A 21,709-nucleotide genomic window follows, 5' to 3' on the forward strand; every position below is an offset into this window, starting at 1 on the left:
GCCACATTAACCACATGATAGTTATTATCCACATTAGCCACATGATAGTTATTAGCCACATTAGCAACATGAGTTATTAGCCACATTAGCCAAATGATAGTTATTAGCCACATGATAGTTATTAGCCACATTAGCCACATGATAGTTGTTAGCCACATGCTTGCTACTCTGTTAGTTGTTAGCCACATTAGCCACATGTTAGTTATTAGCCATATTAGTCACATGCTAGCCACATTGTTAATTATAAGCCACATTAGCCATATGTTAACTAGGGCTGGGAATTGCCAGGGACCTTACAATATGATATTATTAAGATACTTAGGAGCCAATATGATGTGTATTGCGATTCTCACTATTCTCACGAATCTGTAATCGAATATGTATTTTTTAATATTATTTATATTTAATATTTAATATATGAATTAATTTTTTCATTCTTTATTTAACTAGGCAAGTCAGTTAAGAACAAATTCTTATTTACAATGACGGCCTACCCCGGCCAAACCCTCCCCTAACACTGACGACACTGGGCCAATTGTGCGCCGCCCTATGGGACTCCTGATCACGGCTGGTTGTGATACAGCCTGGGATCGAACCCGGGTCTGTAGTGACGCCCCTAGCACTGCGATGCTGTGCCTTAGACCGCTGCGTAACTCGGGATAAATGTATTGCGATTCGATACAGTGATTTTATTGCGATTCAATGTTCCAAACATATTGCTCACCATATGCCTGCTGCGGAGGGACAAGAGAGAGCATGAGAAAACTTGTTTTGATGAGTCATGGAAATAAAAGTGATAAAAACAAATTGCCTCCCTTTTTAAAGAGAAACAAACTACGAAGGACAAATACTGGAGTTTTGGTGCAGGTAGCTAGTGCAAAAATGATATTGCGATATTGTCAAAACGATACGATACACACTACCGTTCAAAAGTTTGGGGTCACTTAGAAATGTCCTTGTTTTTGAAAGAAAAGCATCTTTTTTTATCCATTAAAATACCATCAAATTGATCAGAAATACAGTGTAGACATTGTTAATGTTGTAAGGGGCAGGCAATAGGAGGGGGCTGAACCTTGTCCTGATCCACCTGAGACTGCAGCTGGGGCAGGCAATAGCAGGAGATGCCAATTCTGCCCCGCAAAGAAGGACTGTAAAACAAATACTGTGTGCTGCACAGGTGACAAATACATTGGTTTATGTTCTTCACGTTTTTGTTTTGTATCTATTCTTATTTTATTCTTATTTATTTATTATTTATTTTGTATTTCTAATGCCTCTTAAGGGGAAAGTAATCCTATTCCTCATTGTACAGTATATAAGAATGTATCACTATGTTCCCAAAAATGTTCAAGACTGTTATTGTTTCCCTTCAATAAAATGCATTCAAAACTACTTTCTGCACATTTCTGCTACTTTCTTAGGCGATACAAGTGGCATCTCTTGCTAAAAAATGTTTGCACCTATGCAGTACATAGCAATACATCTAGCAATACTAATAATAAACCTCTACTTTAGTAAAGAAAACAGTTATGACAGGTGTGTTGTAATAACAACGAGTGGTGTCCACTGATTAAATGCAGTCTTTCGGCATTGCGAAGAGGGAAAACCCAGATATCCACAAAGTTTGTGATGAATGACAGGTTGTTTCTTCATGCAAAATAGATTAGATTTTTGATTATCTTTCAAAAACAAGGGCATGTCTAAGTGACCCAAAAACTTTTGAACGGTAGTGTGTATTGTCAAAAATAAAAGTCACTTCCCCCCCCCCATCACTAATGCTAACCCAATCAGTTACACAGTACCTTACAAGGGAGGAAATATCTACCAATAGACATAATGCTTCTTGCTACATTGATGTGTTATTACTGTTATGTGAGGCATGGCATCATCTGAGGCATCCTCTCACTGGGTTCATACAATGATAGAAAGAACCAAGGGTATATTGAGGTTTTACTATTAGTTCATTGTTTCTCACTATTTTGTGGAGATGAGCCATCTTCCAGCCAGTCAGCCAGTCAGCCAGTCAGTCACTCAGCAAGGCCTGTGTAGCCGAGGTGATTCAGGCCAGAGTAGCCAAAGTCATTTTAATGACAGTTCCAGAGCTCATTAGCTTGATCATCAAAGCTCTGAATGATCTGTTTAATTGTGTGATCGTGATGTGCAGCCCCCCTAACCATGGAATGGGCCCATGCATAACTGGCTTACCGACTGTCTACGTCCTAAACGGCACCCTATTCCCTATGGGCCCTGGTGAAAAGTAGTACACTATGTAGGGAAAAGCGTGCCATTTGGGATGCAGCCCACTGACTGCAAAATGCGAGAAAAAATGTTTTAATCTTCCCGGATGAATCCATTATCCAAATACTGCAGTGTGTGAATAGATACTTGGCAAACGTGCTGCTGACGTGGTTCAAGGACACACAGTATAATTTAGACATACGTGTTCAGAGCACTGTGCTTACATTCTCTCTCTCTCTCTCTCTCTCTCTCTCTCTCTCTCTCTCTCTCTCTCTCTCTCTCTCTCTCTCTCTCTCTCTCTCTCTCTCTCTCTCTCTCTCTCTCTCTCTCTCTCTCTCTCTCTCTCTCTCTCTCTCTCTCTCACACACACACACACACAGGCTCACCACAACAACAACAAAACACAAACACTCACACAAAGACACTTTGCACTTCCACACACAGATGTAGTTAAGCCATAGAGATATATAGAGGACTCTAGTGCCCAAAATCCTGTTTTAACATGGGCCACGCCGTTAAGGACTTTCACAAATTTGAAGATGTCAACTGGGGACTTCATATGGGTTACGTATGGATCACATAATTCCATCCAGGTCAACAGGAGGAATTAGCAAATGGATTATACTTGTGAGCAAACATTCCATAACTGCTGGTGGCAGTAAATCGCCAACCTTGGCTTTATACCTGTTCAAACAACACACTCCAGGTGGCAGTATGGATCTTTTCAGTTTGTTTACCAACTCATAGAAGTAGTAGAAGAAGAAAATGGACTACTTCAAAATGGAGATGGCCTTGCCCGTGCGCTCACAGAAGCCATAATTGTCACGTTCCTGACCTTATTTCCTTTATTTTGTCTTTGTTTAGTATGGTCAGGACGTGAGCTGGGTGGGCATTCTATGTTATGTGTTTCTATGTTGGGTTCTTTTCAATTAGCCTGATATGGTTCTCAATCAGGGGCAGGTGTTTTACGTTTCCTCTGATTGAGAACCATATTAAGGTAGGCTGTTCACACTGTTTGTTTGTGGGTGATTGTTGCTGTGTCTGTGTTTGTTGCACCACACGGTACTGTTTCGTTTCGTTTCGTTCGTTCTTTCCCGTTCGTGCGTTCATTGTTATATGTTCTCAAGTTCAGGTCTGTTTACGTCGTTTTGTTGTTTTGTCATTTATCAAGTGTGCTTCGTGTTCGTCTTTCTTTAAATAAATCATTATGTCTTCATACCTCGCTGCATATTGGTCCGATCCTTGCTCCTCCTCAGACGAGGAGGAGAACGAACGTTACAATAATGGGACAGATAAAACATTGCGATCTCTATAAATCGCTGTGGCTTTTTTACACTAATTTGTCTTTTCACCAATCACATTAGATTATTTTCACAGCTCTTTTTCAGAGCTGATCTGATTGGTCAAAACACCAATTAGTGAAACAAATATCAGAATTTGGCTCCCTGTGTAAACGCAGCCTTTGAGTTAAGCGCATAAACCGACACACACGTCGGCACAAAGTGAGTCATCTGTGGGGAGGCCTACTGGTTGAAAGACAGAAGGGGAAGATGAGAATGGGGGATGGGCTGGGCACACTGCTCTAAAACGGAGAGGCACGAGGGAGAGATGTTTCGAACGAGGGATGTGCATGCATTTGTGTGTGTGTGTGTGTGTGCGTGCATGCGTGCGTGCGTGTATGTATTAACGCTTGAGCACCAGATCACCTGAGGAAAAGTCACGGCAGTGTGACGATGGCAGAAACCTTATACATTGTCACTCCCATGGCCCAGTGCACTTTGAGATGCTATCTTTGCAAAGAAGATGAATCAGACACCATCCTGATCATCAAATATGACACTCAACATATTCTCACTATCAGTCTTGTACTAGTCTACAGATCAGGTCTTCATTGCCCATGTAACCGTTTGTTATTGGGATCCAAAAGACAAAACTGATCCTAAGTAAGAACATATACTCTGAGACACTTGATACATCATAATTATAAAACACACTTTCTCATAGTAGTTACATTACCTGTTTCATTCATTCATTTGTTCAGTAATTCATCATTTGATTCCTTCAACTAGTCATTAGGGTTATTGCAGGAGCCTACCTATATGATAGATGATACAGATCCCTGAATTGTCATTCGAATCCTAGGGATAAAGGGGGATAAATAGGCACAGTGTGTCCTTCTAGACAAGACAGGCTGGATGGGCATGTATTGTCTATCAATGCCCTGCTATACCACCTACACATAAAAACACGCGCACGCACGTGCACGCACGTTAGGGATAACGAGCAGGGGGTGTCCTAGCGTGAGTCACAAATGAGCAGCTTGTTAAGTGACTAAACACACACTTCTGCCATCCTCTCCACTGGAGTCCAGAGACACTGCTGCCGGGCCAGCCACAGTTACAGCCACAGTAACAGCCACTGTCGCCCGCATGCACGCATGCAAGCATGCACACGTACATACAAGTACACACGCAAGCATACAAACACACACACGCACGCGCGCAAACCAGGGTTTCCGTTAGGAACATGTGGCCCTGGACATATGGTCGGCAGAATTTTCATTTACCGGAGATCTAAGGCATTTACCAGACCCACATGCATTGGGTGCGTACCCTGATTAGGGCATCCACCCACGGCGCTCAGAATGACAGAAATCACATTTAGATGATGGTTATTCATCTCAACAGATCACGCAACTCGAGGACGCAACGGCGTGCGTCCTTCTTACCGAATCCCGATCGGACAAGTTGAAGATGTTAGAGTAACAGTCCAAGTTTACATTTCCTCCGCCAACAAGACGAGTAACAGACAGCACAATCACCAGCCTATGTCAATCTACTATCCTCCATAGTAGAAATGTTGACATATTCTATTGGTCAGGTTTTCGTTCTGGGCAAGAAAGAAAGCTACCAAACACATACAATCAGTAGGCGTAGGCTACACAACGTTTAGCTTAAAATGTTGCTAAACTATTATTTCTTCACATTATAAGCGTAGCAACGCGCACAAGGCAGTAGGCTATGTGCAAATGTTTGTTACATAATTCAATTAGCGGGGAAGCACCGCACATGCGACAGAGATGGAAATGTCTGTAAGGAATTTCGAAATAGGGGAGACAGAGATGCAACAACTAGCATGGGTTGCTAATATCTGACTCGTTTCAGGAAACTAGGCGTATGTCGCACGTCACTCCTTCACAGGAGAGGCGTTTGAACTTAAACATATATTTTTCATTAAAATATTTTTTTTTTGTCAGAAATGCCTTCTGGAACATGTGAACTTTCGTGTGCCTTAATAAATAAAAAACTTGTATGACATCTGTAAATATGAATACAATTGTTAAATTACAAGCCTAGATGGTTTAGCCACGGAAAAAGTGCGGAACCTTCCCGCTAGCCATGATTGGCTGAGATAATGGATGGGCTGGACATGCCGAGAGATGAGTTCAGATTGGTCTGCCATGTAGCGTGCTTCTGTCTATAACATGAGCTGCCCAGTATGTGTAGGTAATGCGTTCTACCGAAGCTTTTTTGAAAGATATCATGAACAACTGCAAAAGTGTCGCTAGTGTACTGCTCTCCACTTTCTGGAGGACGATCATGCCATGCTGACTTTCTCTGACTCTGAAAATGAATCAAACGATGAGGAAATCGCTGATTTAGGTAAAAATATTTTCATTGAACCAGGCATTGTAACGTCTTCTCAAACGGCAAACAACAGTGTTGTTGTCATGGAAGAAGTTGACCGAGTTTTGAAATCAGCTTTGACCGGTCGAAGCAGAGTATGATAACTAAGGAGATGGACAAAATTCTGGCGTTTGATTGCAAATATGCAGAGGGAGTCGAAAAGAGAACATGCAGAAGATTGTTGTATAAAACACCCGTCTCAGGATTACATCTTCAAACTAAGGGCAACCATGACAGAGAAGGAGAAGCGTTCATCCATGTATACGGGTAAGAGAGTCTAGCTATCTACATTTTTAGATGTTATAAGTTTCATATTTTGTCAGAAAGTCATTTTCATTGCAAGTCAAAGCGTACTGTTAGCTACCGTTAGGTAGCATACAAAACAGAAACACAGACACACATATTCCTTTGACAGCCATGTGACACACAGCCATGTGAAAAAAAGCACATGTGTTTCTGCTCTGGCATTTCGCCTCATTATTACTACTGATACTACTTTTGATTTGATTTGATTTGTGCCATCTGTGGTCCCCCTAATTCGCAATACAACTATGGTCAATTCAGTCTCATTTAGTTCAACTGCTGTCATTTCAGACTTTTTGTACACCGACTGTACCGTCATTTCAGGTCATTTCAGACTGTGTCTCTTTATCCCCGGTGGGCGAGGTGAATTAAAATGAGTAGTATTGGCCAACAACAGCGATACGGACACAGACACACACACACTAACATGATAGCAGCCAGGATTCTTCCGCGTGCATGTTGCCCTGTGAAGGTTGCAACATGAATCATATGTACAGTGAAAAGGTCATTGTTCCGGGGTACTTTCCGCTCAGCTACCTTCAGCAGGAGGAGCTGCTTGCCGGGAGCGCCAAGTCATACAGAGATCAGTCACAAATGACCTTAAAACCGGAAGGAGGGGACAGACGGACGGACCCGGTGTCTGCCTGTTTCTTCGACAGGGGGGGTGGAGAGGACAGACAGACAGTGGCGTGCGGAGAGGACACTCTCTCAGACAGTGCGTGACTGTTCTTCACTAAGGTGTGTAATAGAGCCTTTCAGGGGGATCATTTCAGAGCAATCATTCCAAACTGTTTGTCAAGGACGTCATCAGGAAGGAGCTATAGAGGAGCGGGATGACAGGAGAGATGAGGAGTGCCGAGGATCCAGAGGAGAGGAGGAAGAGGAAGAAGAGAATATAGGGTTGGGCCGATAAATGAATAAATCAATTATCGTGACATTTGACATTGACGATATATCGTCAAATAAGTGCAATATGATATATCATCATGCGCAACACGATACTCTATTTGAACATTTCAAATCAAAACTCTGCAGTATTAGGCTGTATCAATATGTTGAAAATGAAGAGAAGGGCTTACAAAGAAACAGGGACTAAGTTGAGGCAGAAAGGAGTTGAAGCACTCAACAAAAAAGGCAGAGATTTCTTTTAGCTCACTTTAATCCATTATATAGCACGAGAACAGGCGACGTTTTCCTCAGAGTGACCTGACTACTGCACTGTTGGATTCTAACTTCTAACTTGAAATATCCTTATTCATGTTACCATATTAGAACTGAGTGTACGGAAATCTACTGAGCGAGAAAGGGGAGTGCAGAAAGTTTCCATTCTGTCAGAACATGTTATTGTTAAATCTCATGTATCCTACAGAGAGGAGAAGGTATACAGTCTGGTTTCAGTCACAGGTAAGGTAGGACAGCCGTGGGTTAGTGAGGGGTGAGGAATGTGGGGCGAGGTCAGGTCAGATGAAGTGGGAAGGAACAGCCGTCACTTGAGTTCCTGCCCAGCAACAGGAGGAGAATGTCCAGATGTTCAAGGAGGAGACTTCGCATAGAAGGAGTATAAGTATATGTGATTGTGTTAATATATTGTGTTAATATTTGTTAATATTATTTGTTAATATTATTTGTTAATATATATTTGTTAATATTAGTGTTAATATTTTTGTCTTTTCAGCTGTTTGACCCAGTGGGTGAATAAACTTAGTCATCCGTTGGAGTTTTTATTCTGTTTGTCAGAACCTAACAGCACTTAGCTCCTATGTGTTGCCTAGCGGCCCTTTGAGACACGATAATGTAAGATAATAATAATAATGGTATAGTACAAAATAATAGTAAATCATCCTTGAGCTGTTTCGACAACTTGATTGGAGTACACTTGTGGCACACACCTGTCTATATAAGGTACCAAAGTTGACAGTGCATGTCAGAGCAAAACCAAGCCATGAGGTCGAAAGAATTGTCCGTAGAGCTCCCAGATAGGATTGTGTCGAGGCACAGATCTGGGGAAGGGTACCAAAACATTTCTGTAGCATTGAAGGTCCCCCAAGAACACAGTGGCCTCCATCATTCTTAAATGGAAGAAGTTTAGAACCACCAAGACTATTCCTACTGTAGAGCTGGCTGCCTGGCTAAACTGAGCAATTGGGGGAGAAGGGCCTTGGTCAGGGAGGTGACCAAGAACCCGATGGTCACTCTGAAAGAGCTCCAGAGTTCCTCCGTGGAGATGGGAGAGCCTTCCAGAAGGACAACCATCTCTGCAGCACTCCAACAATCAGGCCTTTATGGTAGAGTGTCCAGACAGAAGCCACACCTCAGTAAAAGGCACATGACAGCCCGCTTGGAGTTTGCCAAAAGGCACCTAAAGGACTCTCAGACCATGAGAATCAAGATCTTCTGGTCTGATGAAACCAAGATTGAACTCTTTGACCTGAATGCCAAGCGTCACGTCTGGAGGAAACCTGTCACCATCCCTATGGTGAAGCATAGAGGTGGCAGCATCATTCTGTGGGGATGTTTTTCAGCGGCAGGGACTGGGAGACTAGTCAGGATCTGGGGAAAGATGAATGGCGCAAAGTACGGAGATATCCTTGATGAAAACCTACTCCAGAGGGCTCAGGACCTCACACTGGGGTGAAGGTTCACCATCCAACAGGATAACGACCCTAAGCACACAGCCAAGACAATGCAGGAGTGGCTTCAGGAAAGTGGCTTCTCTGAATGTCCATTAGTGGCCCAGCCAGAGCCCGGACTTGAACCCAATCGAACATCTCTGGAAAGACCTGGAAATAGCTGTGCAGCGACACTCCCCATCCTACCTGACAGAGCTTAAGGGGATCTGCAGAGAAGAATGGGAGAAACTCCCCAAATACAGGTGTTCCAAGCTTGCTGCGTCATACCCAAGAAGACTTGAGGCTGTAATCGCTGCCAAATGTGCTTCAACAAATTACTGAGTAAAGGGTCTGAATACTTATCTAATATTTAATTTTTTCACAGCGGTTTAGATGGTACAATGATTATCTATACTTGCTTGTTTTGTCACAAACTGAAATTAGACAAACTATTAGAATTTTAGCAACCAAATGGTGGAGCGTTTTCTGTATAATGCATCTTTAGCGATTACCCATAACATGATGCAGCCACCACTATGCTTGAAAATATGGAGAGCGGTACTCAGTAATGTGTTGTGTTGGATTTGCCCCAAACATAACACTTTGTATTCAAGACAAAAAGTGAATTGCTTTGCCAGATTTTTTGCACTTTTACTTTAGTGCCTTGTTGCAAGCAGGATGCATGGTTTGGAATATCTTTATTCTGTACAGGCTTCCTTCTTTTCACTCTGTCATTTAGGTTAGTATTGTGGAGTAACTACAATGTTGTTGATCCATCCTCAGTTTTCTCCTATCACAGCCATTCAACTCTGTAACTGTTTTAAAGTCACCATTGGCCTCATGGTGAAATCCCTAAGCGGATTCCTTCCTCTCTGGCAACTGAGTTATGAAGGGTGCCTGTATCTTTGTAGTGACTGGGTCTATTGATAAACTATTAAAAATGTAATTAATACCTTCACCATGCTCAAAGGGATATTCAACGTTGTCACGCCCTGGCTATAGAGAGGTTTCTATTCTCTATTTTGGTTAGGCCAGGGTGTGACTAGGGTGGGCATTCTAGTTTCTTTATTTCTATGTTGGTGTGGTTCCCAATCAGAGGCAGCTGAGGCAGCTGTCCTTTTTCGTTTGGGTTTTGTGGGTAGTTATTTTCTGTTTAGTGTCTGCACCTGACAGAACTGTTTTTTTTTCTTTTTTCTCTTTGTTATTTTGTTCGACTGTTTTTTGATTAATAAAACATAATGAACACTTACCACGCTGCGTTTTGGTCCATGCATTCCGACAAGAGCCTTGACAAACGTCTGCTTTTTTATTTTTACTAATCTACCAATAGGTGCCCTTCTTTGCAAGGCATTGCAAAACCTCCCTGATCTTTTTGGTTGAATCTGGGTTTGAAATTCACTGCTCAACAGAGGGGCCTTACAGATAATTGTATGTGTGGGGTACAGAGGTGAGGTAGTCATTTAAAAATCATATTAAACACAATCTTTGCACACAGAGTGAGTCCATGCAACTTATTATGTGACTTGTTAAGCAAATTAAATTAATACTCCTGAACATTTCAAAAAACATAATTCCACTTTGACATCATGGGGTATTGTGTGTAGGCCAGTGACAACAAATCACAATTTACTAGATTTTAAATGCAGGCTTTAACACAACAAAATGTGGGAAAAGTCAAGGGGTGTGAAGACTTTCTGAAGGCTCTGTATGTAGCAGATCTCTGTATGTGTAAGGAACGACAGATACAGGGAAGGCAATCAAAACGTTTAAGAAGTCCAGGTGAGTCCAATAAGCGCTGATGCGCGTAAAGATGGTGACAGATGTGTGTAATGAAGGGCATCCTGGCGTCCTTGAGCGCCAGAGAGGGGAAGCGGGAGCAGGCGTGACAGTACCTCCCCTCTAGGGGCGCCACCCGGTGTCCCACCTGGGCGAGCCTGACAGGCCGGCCGAGGCATGGGCGCCAGACTGACCGGCTGAGACGTAGAAGCCCGACGCGCAAGGCTGAGGCGTGGGAGCCCGACGAGCCGGCTGAGGCATGGGAGCCTGATGTGCCAGCTTAGGCATGACGTGGGATGGGAGCCCGATGAGCTGGCTGAGGCGTAGGAGCCCGACGAGCGAGCTGAGGGAAGGAAACTCCTGCTTCAGTATTACTCCACATTGAACCACAGCCAGAGGACGGGTACATTACTGGCATATTGTTGTTTTGCTGTTTTCATTTGTTGCTCATACGGCACGTATGAGTTGCATGAGAAATATAAGGAAAGCTATTACTGCCCCCAATACAGGCGTTGTGAAAAACACAAGGCTCGTTGTCAATGGATTGCGTGGTTTCTGTTGTCGGCTTCTGATGATGTGCGCGAGTCACGAGTGATGTCCCATTCCTTAGACGTATTTATCCCACTAGTTGCTCTGTCTTGGAGGGCCAGCGTTGGGAAACAGCCTTAGCCTCCCCTCAGCTTGCTGAGCTCAAAGTAAGATACTGAGTTTGAACGGTACCGCTCTCTCTCTTTCCCTCCCCCAGGTTACACTGAGTCTGTCACTGAATCTAATCTGCATGGCATTAGCGCCTCGTGATAGGATGATAGGAGCCACGGGTCTCGCCTGGTTGTCCCTCCCTGACAGCCAGGCCTTCCACCCGACCCTGTGCCGTTCCCCTGCCATCATGGTTCTCCCATCATCAGCCCCAGCCAGCCAGCTCACCTATGGGCCTGCAGTGCAGTATTGTGTGTGTGTGTGTGTGTGTGTGTGTGTGTGTGTGTGTGTGTGTGTGTGTGTGTGTGTGTGTGTGTGTGTGTGTGTGCCTGTGGTGTGTGTGTGTGTGTGTGTGTGTGTGTGTGTGTGTGTGTGTGTGTGTGTGTGTGTGTGTGTGTGTGTGTGTGTGTGTGTGTGTGTGTGCCTGTGGTGTGTGTGTGTGTGTGTGTGTGTGTGTGTGTGTGTGTGTGTGTGTGTGTGTGTGTGTGTGTGTGTGTGTGTGTGTGTGTGTGTGTGTGTGTGTGTGTGTGTGTGTGTGTGTGTGTGTGTGTGTGTGTGTTTGTGAGAGAGAGAGAGAGAGAGAGAGAGAGAGAGAGAGAGAGCGATGGCAGCGCTGTGCTCTGGAGTTCTCATCCCTCATCCCCAGCTGGCTGCCATATTCAACCAAGTCAGCATTTCTACACTCTCCCATTCCTCCTCCTGAGACCTCTGTGTGTGTGTGTGTATTGTAGTTAGTACAGTACATTTGCTGCACCAGCCCTAAATCAACCTCCTACAGTATACCTACTGCAATTGGAAAGAGCAGAACTGCACAACTCACCTAAAAACTAAGATTGACTGAAGTTTGGCACAAACACTCAGGGGTCAGTTTTTTAGGCACACCAGCCCGTTCCTGAAAATTGTTTGCTCCTACAGACAGTGAGTCTCGTGGTCGTGGCTTGTTATATAAAGCAGGCAGACAGACATCAAGGCATTCAGTTACTGTTCAATTGAATGTTAGGATGGGCAAAACGAGTGACCTAAGAGACTTTGAGCGTGGTATGACCGTGGGTGCCAGTATCTCAGGGTGTGGATCTGTCCATCAGCCTGGCCTAGCCGTTCCTCATTAGCTGCCATTTAAATACATCCCCATTCACAGGAACCCCCTCACACTTCCCTCACACATCCATACCACCGCCCCACAGTTTAATGGCAACACTGCTACCGTGGAGTGAATTCATAGCCACTCTCTCTAGAGACTTTTATTGAGGTTGAATCATCATCCCAGCATATGGACATAACATAAGGTGTGCTGTAGCCTACGTACCTAGGCTAATATCCAGCGTACTTTCCACAGAGTCGACTTTTAACTCCAGGGCCACACATACTTTATACATGGCTCTGGTTAATTCCCCCAAAACTACAGAATCAGATCCCCTATTACATTTAATCTCCCTATTTATCCAAAGATACTTACAGTGGTGCTACATACATTTTATATGGGTGGACCCAGCGGGAATTGAACCCACGAGCCTGGTGTTGAAGGCACCATGCTCTACCAACCGAGCCATGCAGGACCACGTTTTGGCCTGATACTCACACTGGTTTATGAACATTGCAATCCCCTCACTAAGCCCACGCTCTTTCGGTGCTCCTGTACAACGTGTAGCTGAACACCAAGCGAGCCCATAGATTACACAATACTGTAGCACAGACTGTACTGTCCCAGATAACCTACTTTCCTCCTCCTATGCACCACTGTGCAAACAAATACCCCTCCTGGAGGTCACACGGGCAAGCATTACACCACACTTCTCCTCTCAAGTAGTAGGTCACATCGTAGTATCTTACAGTAGAGCGTCTTCGTTCAACCGCAGCATAATGGCAGGAACACCGTGCATGCGTGTATATGTACGCGACCAATGCAATTTGATTTCTATATGCCCCATGCATCTTTCAGAGCAGAAGGTGAGTTGAGGGTTACAAAACAGGACGGCTTCTAGCTCTCTATCGCTCTCACACCATCCTGCTCTCAGACATTGATGAATCACTCAGCTCTCCAGCTAAATTCTGCTCACGTAAGAATCCAAATGTCTGTTGTCTCGCCAGCGGACTGTGCAGGCACACACTCTCAGCTGTAAGGAGCCCTGCTATGAACACCACGTCGCCCACAATGCATCAGTCTACACAGACACACTGTCGAGACTCGCGTGCGCACAGGGGGAGCACAGCGAGATGGCGATTTCTACACATCAAAACGGAACGGAATTCTGGTGCACTGCAGGAACGAGTTTGACATGACGAAGTACAAATGGGAAAGAGCATGGAGATGGTCCTCTACCTAACCAACACCTGGACTCATAGTCACCGTGGTTACACAAGAACAATCTTTAATCAGTAGATAGCACACACATCTACACATCCCCAGGACACATCCCCAGCACACACACACACACACACACACACACATTTACATGTAACACACATTAATAATGTATGTCCATTGAACAGCAAGACGTGTCCCATTTAGTGCCTTTAAACACTAGTCATGACTACTGCTTGAGTTCCTGCACCTGTTATACAATATTGTTTAATAAGTATTGTGGAGTTTCTACACCTAAATATTAACAGTACTGGCACCCGACATGAGTACCGGCACCTATTTCAGTCCAAGTCAAGCACCGTCAACCATACACAACCGTAATAACACTGCCGGCTAAAGCATAATAACCTTACAACAGAGGGTGCCCATTGTCCAACAGCACCTTCACAGAGACTTCAATGACACCACAAGTCACCTGCACCATGAATGCTGCCACTGCCAGAGCACACAGCAACAAACCCAAGGTGTCATTCACAGTACAAGGTGAAAACAGCCGAGGCTCGGGGTGAAGTGCCTCTTTGCTACAGATCTAGGATCATCTTACCATCCCCCAATCCTAAGCTTAACCATTAGTGGGGGGATGCAAAACTGACCCAAGATCAGCGTCTAGGGGCAACTTCACCCTTTACCTCTTGTGGTGGTTCATTTCTTTACTATCAAATGAGGAGAGACAAACTTATCACACAAGTCAGAGTTATACTTAAACTAAACCTTTAACAGTGAGAGCTTTGTAATAGCGATGGCTGGTCGACAAATCACCGTCTCTTTGATGATTCGTTGAGAGCCCCGAGACAAAAGTACAAAGGTCTTTTATAGCCAAGATACACCCCTTCAACCTACATGAACAACAGGTACATAGAATGGGTCACAAGGTTAAGATTTGTATGAAAGATACCTATAATACATAGCAGACAGTATCTGCTGTGTCAACAGTTTTCATTGTATCACCAGTGTCTGGCCCTCCGACTCCAAACTGGAACCATCTCTCCCTGGTACGGTATAGAACAGAAACATTAACTCATGCTCTGGAATGCTCTTTAGGAAGACATCATAAATCTCCTGTCCGTGTTATCTCCCAGAGGCCCATCCTCAGTAGAACACACACACAATAGTTAACAGAATACTCTATTCTGTTGAATAAAACAACCATGATGCAATAAAAGTATTATAACATAATCTTGCAATTTTGCAACCATACTCTCCAGAGCACAACAGGGGGTCAAAGCAAGGGGGTTCGGAGGTCACGGGGCTCATTTGAGTCAGGAGTAATGCTGACGTATGTACTCACCAGGTCATGGTTGGTGGAGTTGGAGTCATCCTGAGGGAAGGGGATGTACACAGCTAAGGCCATACAGTTGGCAAAAATAGCTATTAATATAAAGATATCAAATGGCCTGGAAGACAAGGTTAAGGGAAAATCATCGAAGCAGGGGATCACATGAATATATTCACAGGGTCAACATTTGACAATTTCCTGTTCAAACTAATAGTCATCAAACACAGACAGAGTTCAAGCCAAAGACATCGGAAGTTGCGAGAGTCAGAAAAAAGTCATAATGACATTCAAAATGCAACTTGGCAATTCAGGGCCAATTTGAATAACATGAGATAATGTGCAGAGTTATCACAGTGTTCTGATGACTGTGTCTTCTGGAGCAGCAGAGTCCCAGCAGAGGCTCACGCAGCTGTGTCGTGTCACTGAGTCACCCTCGCCCCACCAGTATTTTAAGATTTGGGACGTGGTGACTTTCACTGTGCCTTAGGAGGCAGCAAAAAACAACATTTTTTTCATTTTTTTTTTTTTTACCTCCAGTTGACTGTTCTCTCGCATGCACCGCATGATCTGTCTTTCCCTGCAGTAGGCTACCTACGCTAGAATGAACTGATTAAAACGTAAACGTTGACTTGCTGTTTCACTTTGATATTCTTGTGTCTGGTAGTGAGTCACACTCTGCAGTGAGATTAACATAAAGGAGTGTCTCTTGTCTAGTTGTACTGGACTGTGAGGGGAAATGGAGATGGGATACAGTCACTGCACATGGCTAAGCTAAAGCTAGTCAGCTAAAGCTAGAGTCAGCTAAAGCTAGAGTCAGCTAAAGCTAGAGTTAGCTAAAGCTAGTCAGCTAAAGCTAGAGTCAGCTAAAGCTAGAGTTAGCTAAAGCTAGTCAGCTAAAGCTAGAGTCAGCTAAAGCTAGAGTCAGCTAAAGCTAGAGTTAGCTAAAGCTAGTCAGCTAAAGCTAGAGTCAGCTAAAGCTAGTCAGCTAAAGCTAGAGTCAGCTAAACCTAGTCAGCTAAAGGTAGAGTCAGCTAAAGCTAGAGTCAGCTAAAGCTAGAGTTAGCTAAAGCTAGTCAGCTAAAGCTAGAGTCAGCTAAAGCTAGAGTCAGCTAAAGCTAGAGTTAGCTAAACCTAGTCAGCTAAAGCTAGAGTCAGCTAAAGCTAGTCAGCTAAAGCTAGTCAGCTAAAGCTAGAGTCAGCTAAAGCTAGAGTCAGCTAAAGCTAGAGTTAGCTAAAGCTAGTCAGCTAAAGCTAGAGTCAGCTAAAGCTAGAGTCAGCTAAAGCTAGTCAGCTAAAGCTAGAGTCAGCTAAACCTAGTCAGCTAAAGCTAGAGTCAGCTAAAGCTAGAGTCAGCTAAAGCTAGAGTCAGCTAAAGCTAGAGTTAGCTAAAGCTAGTCAGCTAAAGCTAGAGTCAGCTAAAGCTAGTCAGCTAAAGCTAGTCAGCTAAAGCTAGAGTCAGCTAAACCTAGTCAGCTAAAGCTAGAGTCAGCTAAAGCTAGAGTCAGCTAAAGCTAGAGTCAGCTAAACCTAGAGTCAGCTAAAGCTAGAGTCAGCTAAACCTAGTCAGCTAAAGCTAGAGTCAGCTAAAGCGAGTCAGCTAAAGCTAGGCATGGGCTAGGTGCAACTCAAGATTTAGCCAACTGTACGGTTCAGACAAAGGTAAATCATGAATTGGTGCATGGGCGGAAATTCACCTGATGGCCCTGAATGGACCCTAACTGAGCCCGTGACGGTTCTTCTCATGCACTGACCTACACATCACACACACACTGCAACACACACTAAAGTACAAGGTATAGATTATCACCATCCAGACACACACACACACACACTCTGGTCCGTTGTGAAGGATACTTCCACTCTACCAGGCTGATGCAGGCTCTTCGTATGGGATTGTTGAGTTTGAGGCAGAACAGGGCCCTGGCTGGCCTGGTGTTGGCGTTGCTCCCCTGCTTCTTGCTTTTGGCGTACTGTGCCCGCTTCTTCTGTGCCAATGCGCCCACCGGGACGGTCGGCACCGGGACCGGGGCAGCCGGAGGGGCGGCTCCCGGACTGGGCACCAGCGGGGCAACTGGGGTTGCAGCCGGGGCCGCAGGGGCGTTGGCTGGCCCGTTGGCACTCATGGTGTGGGCGTGGCTCTGTGGGGCGTGTCCAGCAGCATGGATCTGCCAGGAGAGAGGGCGGGGCTAGAGGAGGGGCACAGGGCGGTCTGACCAATGGGCTGGCACGTCACCAGAGGGAGGGACTCTGGTGCTGCTGGCATAATTTGCCTCTGTGAAAGAGAGTACAGGGAAGAGAGTGGTTACCAATCCATATGTTTATATAGAAAACTGATCATTGATCATCACTACTAACATCATCAGTAGCAGGTTACTGTGGTGACATCATCACATGGAAACTGGTAAAGTTAAACAAATAAGCAAACAGCATTTCCAATTTAGCACCACGGACAGCGATGATTGGAATACCTACAATCTCACATTCAGAACCACAAGACCATGAACAGCAGCCATCTCAGGTTAAGCTGTGTCAATGGCTAAGAATCACCTGAAGATAAATAGGCTACAGGAAGGCCTACACAGGAAGCAGCATACCCAGCAAGAAGCCTGAATCACAAACTCTGTTGTGTGATACTCTGTTCCAGCCATATTTTATTTCAAACGTTTAACTTCAAGGGGAATCTGGGTTTGTTGTGATCATGACCAAGGCATTTCTAGGGTCAGTGAGATGTGTTTCACACATCATTTCCCAAGAAGAGGGTGGGTCTGGGCTTCGCGTGCGCCCCGAAGGAGACACCCCATGACGACATCCGGTGTATTGAGGGGGGGGGGGGTCCCATGTAGTCCTGCTTTGTGGCATTTTGCGAAGCCTCTATGTTATACTGATTGCACTATGTGTTTGTCTGCATGTAGATACGGTTGTCCTTGTTCGATAGAGCCACTGGACGTCTTTCAGCAATGTTCCTATCGGCCGATTCAATTATAAATGTATAAGGTGACACATTCTTTCCAGTCTCTGCAAGGCTACAACTCGATATGGGGCAGTGGTACCTGCTCTGGCCCCGTCCCTCCCCCCCAAAACTGACCAGACCACAATGGCTTCAAGTGATTCCTCTCATCAACACGAATTTGACAATGGAGAATTTTGTCATGTTCTCTTAGCTAGCTACATGGTGACATTCAACCGTACGTTTCAACCGGAATATAGCGAAAAGGATTTGAAACAAAGAGTTGGATTTAGCTACAAGCTCAGCAACAGCCGATGCCAGCACCAAGAGGACAGATGACAAATAGCTAGCTAAGTGAGTTATTTTTCAAACGAGCCATCTAGCTAGCTAACTTTAGTTTATCTACTGAAACACATATTGTGTATTGCTGGCTAACATACTACTGTGTTACAGTGGGGGAAAATCAAATTGTTACTTTCTGTTTCAGTGTTTGCTAACTTAGCTAGCTAGGTACACTGCTGTTCAAAAGTTTGGGGTCACTTACAAATGTCCTTGTTTTCCATGAAAACATACATGAAATGAGTTGCATAATGAATAGGAAATATAGTCAAGACGTTGACAAGGTTATAAATAATGATTTTTAATTGAAATAATAAGTGTGTCCTTCAAACTTCAAGTCAAAGAATCCTCCATTTGCAGCAATTACAGCCTTACAGACCTTTGACATTCTACTTGTCAATTTGTTGAGGTAATCTGAAGATATTTCACCCCATGCTTCCTGAAGCACCTCCCACAAGTTGGATTGGCTTGACGGGCACTTCTTACGTACCATACGGTCAAGCTGCTCCCACAACAGCTCAATAGGGTTGAGATCCGGATACTGTGCTGGCCACTCCATTATAGACAGAATACCAGCTGACTGCTTCTTCCCTAAATACTTATTGCATAGTTTGGAGCTGTGCTTTGGGTCATTGTTCTGTTGTAGGCGGGAATTGGCTCCAATTAATCACTGTCCACAGGGTATGGCATGGTGTTTCAAAATGGAGTGATAGCCTTCCTTCTTCAAGATCCTATTTAACCTGTACAAATCTCCCACTTTGCCACCACAAAAGCACCCCAGACCATCACATTGCCTCCACCATGCTTGACATTGTGTTCTGGTTAGAGCCAGTTTGCGCTGTTCTGTGAAGGGAGTAGTACACAGCATTGTACGAGATCTTCAGTTTCTTGGCAGTTTCTTGCATGGAATAGCCTTCATTTCCCAGAACAAGAATAGACTGATGAGTTTCAGAAGAAAGTTCTTTGTTTCTGGCCGGTTTTGAGCCTGTAATCGAACCCACAAATGCTGATGAGAAGATACAGATACTCAACTAGTCTAAAGAAGGCCAGTTTTATTGCTTCTTAATCAGGACAACATTTTTCAGCTGTGCTAACATAATTGCAAAAGGTTTTTCTAATGATCAATTAGCCTTTTAAAATTATAAACTTATAAAGATTAGCTAACACAACGTGCCATTGGAACACAGGTGTGATGGTTGCTGATAATGGGCCTCTGTACGCCTATGTAGATATTCCATAAAAAATCTGCCATTTCCAGCTACAATAGTCATTTACAACATTAACAATGTCTACACTATATTTCTGATCAATTTGATGTTATTTTAATGGACAAAAAATGAGCTTTTCTTTCAAAAACAAGGACATTTCTAAGTGACCCCAAACTTTTGAACGGTAGTGTAGCTATCTAAGTTAGCTAAACAGCTAGCCCTATCTATGACTAAAAAGAGAATAGGTTTTTCCATCGGAGATCTAGCTTTTTTATCTTGATTGAAAAATGTATTCTATATTTAGTCATAGATTTGGCTACTAAACAGCAATCTACTAACATTACAACCAGCCACCTAAGTCTAGGTTTACCAGCAAATGTTAACACATGACTGGAGTTGGATACTTCCGGCGCCGACAGAGATGGCCGCCTCGCTTCGCGTTCCTAGGAAACTATGCAGTATTTTGTTTTTTTACGTGTTATTTCTTACATTGGTACCCCAGGTAATCTTAGGTTTCATTACTGTCGGAACTAGAAGCACAAGCATTTCGCTACACTCGCATTAACATCTGCTAACCATGTGTATGTGACAAATAACATTTGATTTGATTTGATTTAGTTAGCCTGGTGCCTGCTAGCTTGCTATGCGCCAAGCCTCGAGTTTGTAACTTGTTAGCAAACGTGTAACATCAAACACTGTCACGTTCCTGACCGGTTTTCTGTTATTTTGTATGTGTTTGACGGTCAGGGCGTGAGTTTGGGTGGGTAGTCTATGTTATATGTTTCTATGTTTGTATAAGGGTGACCTGATATGGCTCTCAATTAGAGGCAGGTGGTTTTCATTTCCTCTGATTGAGAGTCATATTAAGGTAGGCGTGTTCACACTGTTTGTTTGTGGGTGATTTTCTTCCGTGTCTGTGTCTGCGCACCACACGGGACTGTAGCGTTTGTTCGTTCGTTTGTTATAGTCTGTACCTGTTCCTACGTTCTTCGTGTTATATGTAAGTTCTCATGTTTTAGGTCAGTCTACGTTCGTTTTTGTTATTTTGTAATCCTTCCAAGTGTTTGTTTTCGTATTTCGTCGTTTACTTTAATAAATCATTATGTATTCACAACCCGCTGCATTTTGGTCCTCCGATCCTTCTCTCCTCTCCTCGTCCGAGGAGGAGGAAGATCTAGACACCCGTTACAAACACTGTAAACCTAAATAATTTTACTAGCTAGCAATGAAACATAATTGACTAGGGTTTACATAGTGGTTATGATTTTAGCTCCCGAGTGGCGCAGCAGTGTAAGGCACTGCATCTCAATGATAGAGGCGTCAGTATAGACCCTGGTTTGATTCCAGGCTGTATCACAACCGTCCGTGATAGGGAGTCCCAAAGGGCGACGTACACTTGGCCCAGCAATGCTGGGTTATGGTTGGGCCGGGGTAGGCTGTCATTGTAAATAAACATTTGTTCCTAACTGACTTAGTTAAACTAACTGCCTAGTTAAATAAAGGTTCAATATATATATTTTTTTTTTTATGATTATGACATTGGATGCATTTCAGTCTCACAAAACTAGAGGCATATGATGCAAGATAAAGTTAGGATTTCCAACAGATGTGAATAATAATTATTGGCTATCCAGCAAGCTAGCTAGCTGAGTTTACTAACTGTGAGGAGACTAAATAATACAAACATTTACTGTTGTAAATATCTGAAACTGATGAATCTGGTTTAACTAGAAAAATATTTTCCTGAGCATGCCTGATAGACATGGCTGTAGCTAGGTTCTGTCTGCCTACCTAGGTACATTTGTACTGCCTGGTCACTGCAAAAGTTGATGGCTATGCCCGATTTCTTTCTATCAGGCTAGATATTGTTCTAAATGTAATCTGTGCACATGTACAGTGCCTTCAGAAAGTATTCATACCCCCTTGACTTGTTCCACATTTTGTTGTGTTACAGCCTCAAATCAAAATGTATTCAATATTTTTTTCTCACCTATCTACAAAGCAAAATCAGGTTTTAAGAAATTTTGGCAAATTTGCTAAAAAAAATAAATAATCACATTTACATAAGTATTTAGGCCCTTTACTCAGTACTTTGGCAGCGATTACAGCCTCAAGTCGTCTTGGGTATGACAGTACAAGCTTGGCACAGCTGTATTTGGGGAGTTTCTCCCATTCTTCGCTACAGATCCTGTCAAGCTCTGTCAGGTTGGATGGGGATTGTCGTTGCACAACTATTTTCAGGTCTTCCCAGAGATGTTCAATCGGGTTC

The 21,709-nt window shown here is 43.7% G+C and overlaps 1 protein-coding gene across 1 annotated transcript in view; it reads right to left on the minus strand.

Annotated features, from left to right (window-relative positions):
• The window catches only part of LOC120063162 (voltage-dependent L-type calcium channel subunit alpha-1D-like), a 101,353-nt gene extending 84,284 nt beyond the window's left edge, over positions 1–17,069 (minus strand). The window contains exons 1-2 of the mRNA XM_039013365.1: positions 16,801–17,069; positions 14,959–15,064 (exon numbers count right to left, since the gene is read on the minus strand). Of these exons, the coding sequence (XP_038869293.1) occupies positions 14,959–15,064; positions 16,801–17,069 (375 nt within the window). The remainder of the gene's footprint in view (positions 1–14,958; positions 15,065–16,800) is intronic.
• Between the last annotated feature and the right edge of the window lie 4,640 nt (positions 17,070–21,709).

The sequence above is a fragment of the Salvelinus namaycush genome, chromosome 2 (assembly GCF_016432855.1).
Source record: "Salvelinus namaycush isolate Seneca chromosome 2, SaNama_1.0, whole genome shotgun sequence".
Classification (NCBI taxonomy): Eukaryota; Metazoa; Chordata; class Actinopteri; order Salmoniformes; family Salmonidae; genus Salvelinus; species Salvelinus namaycush.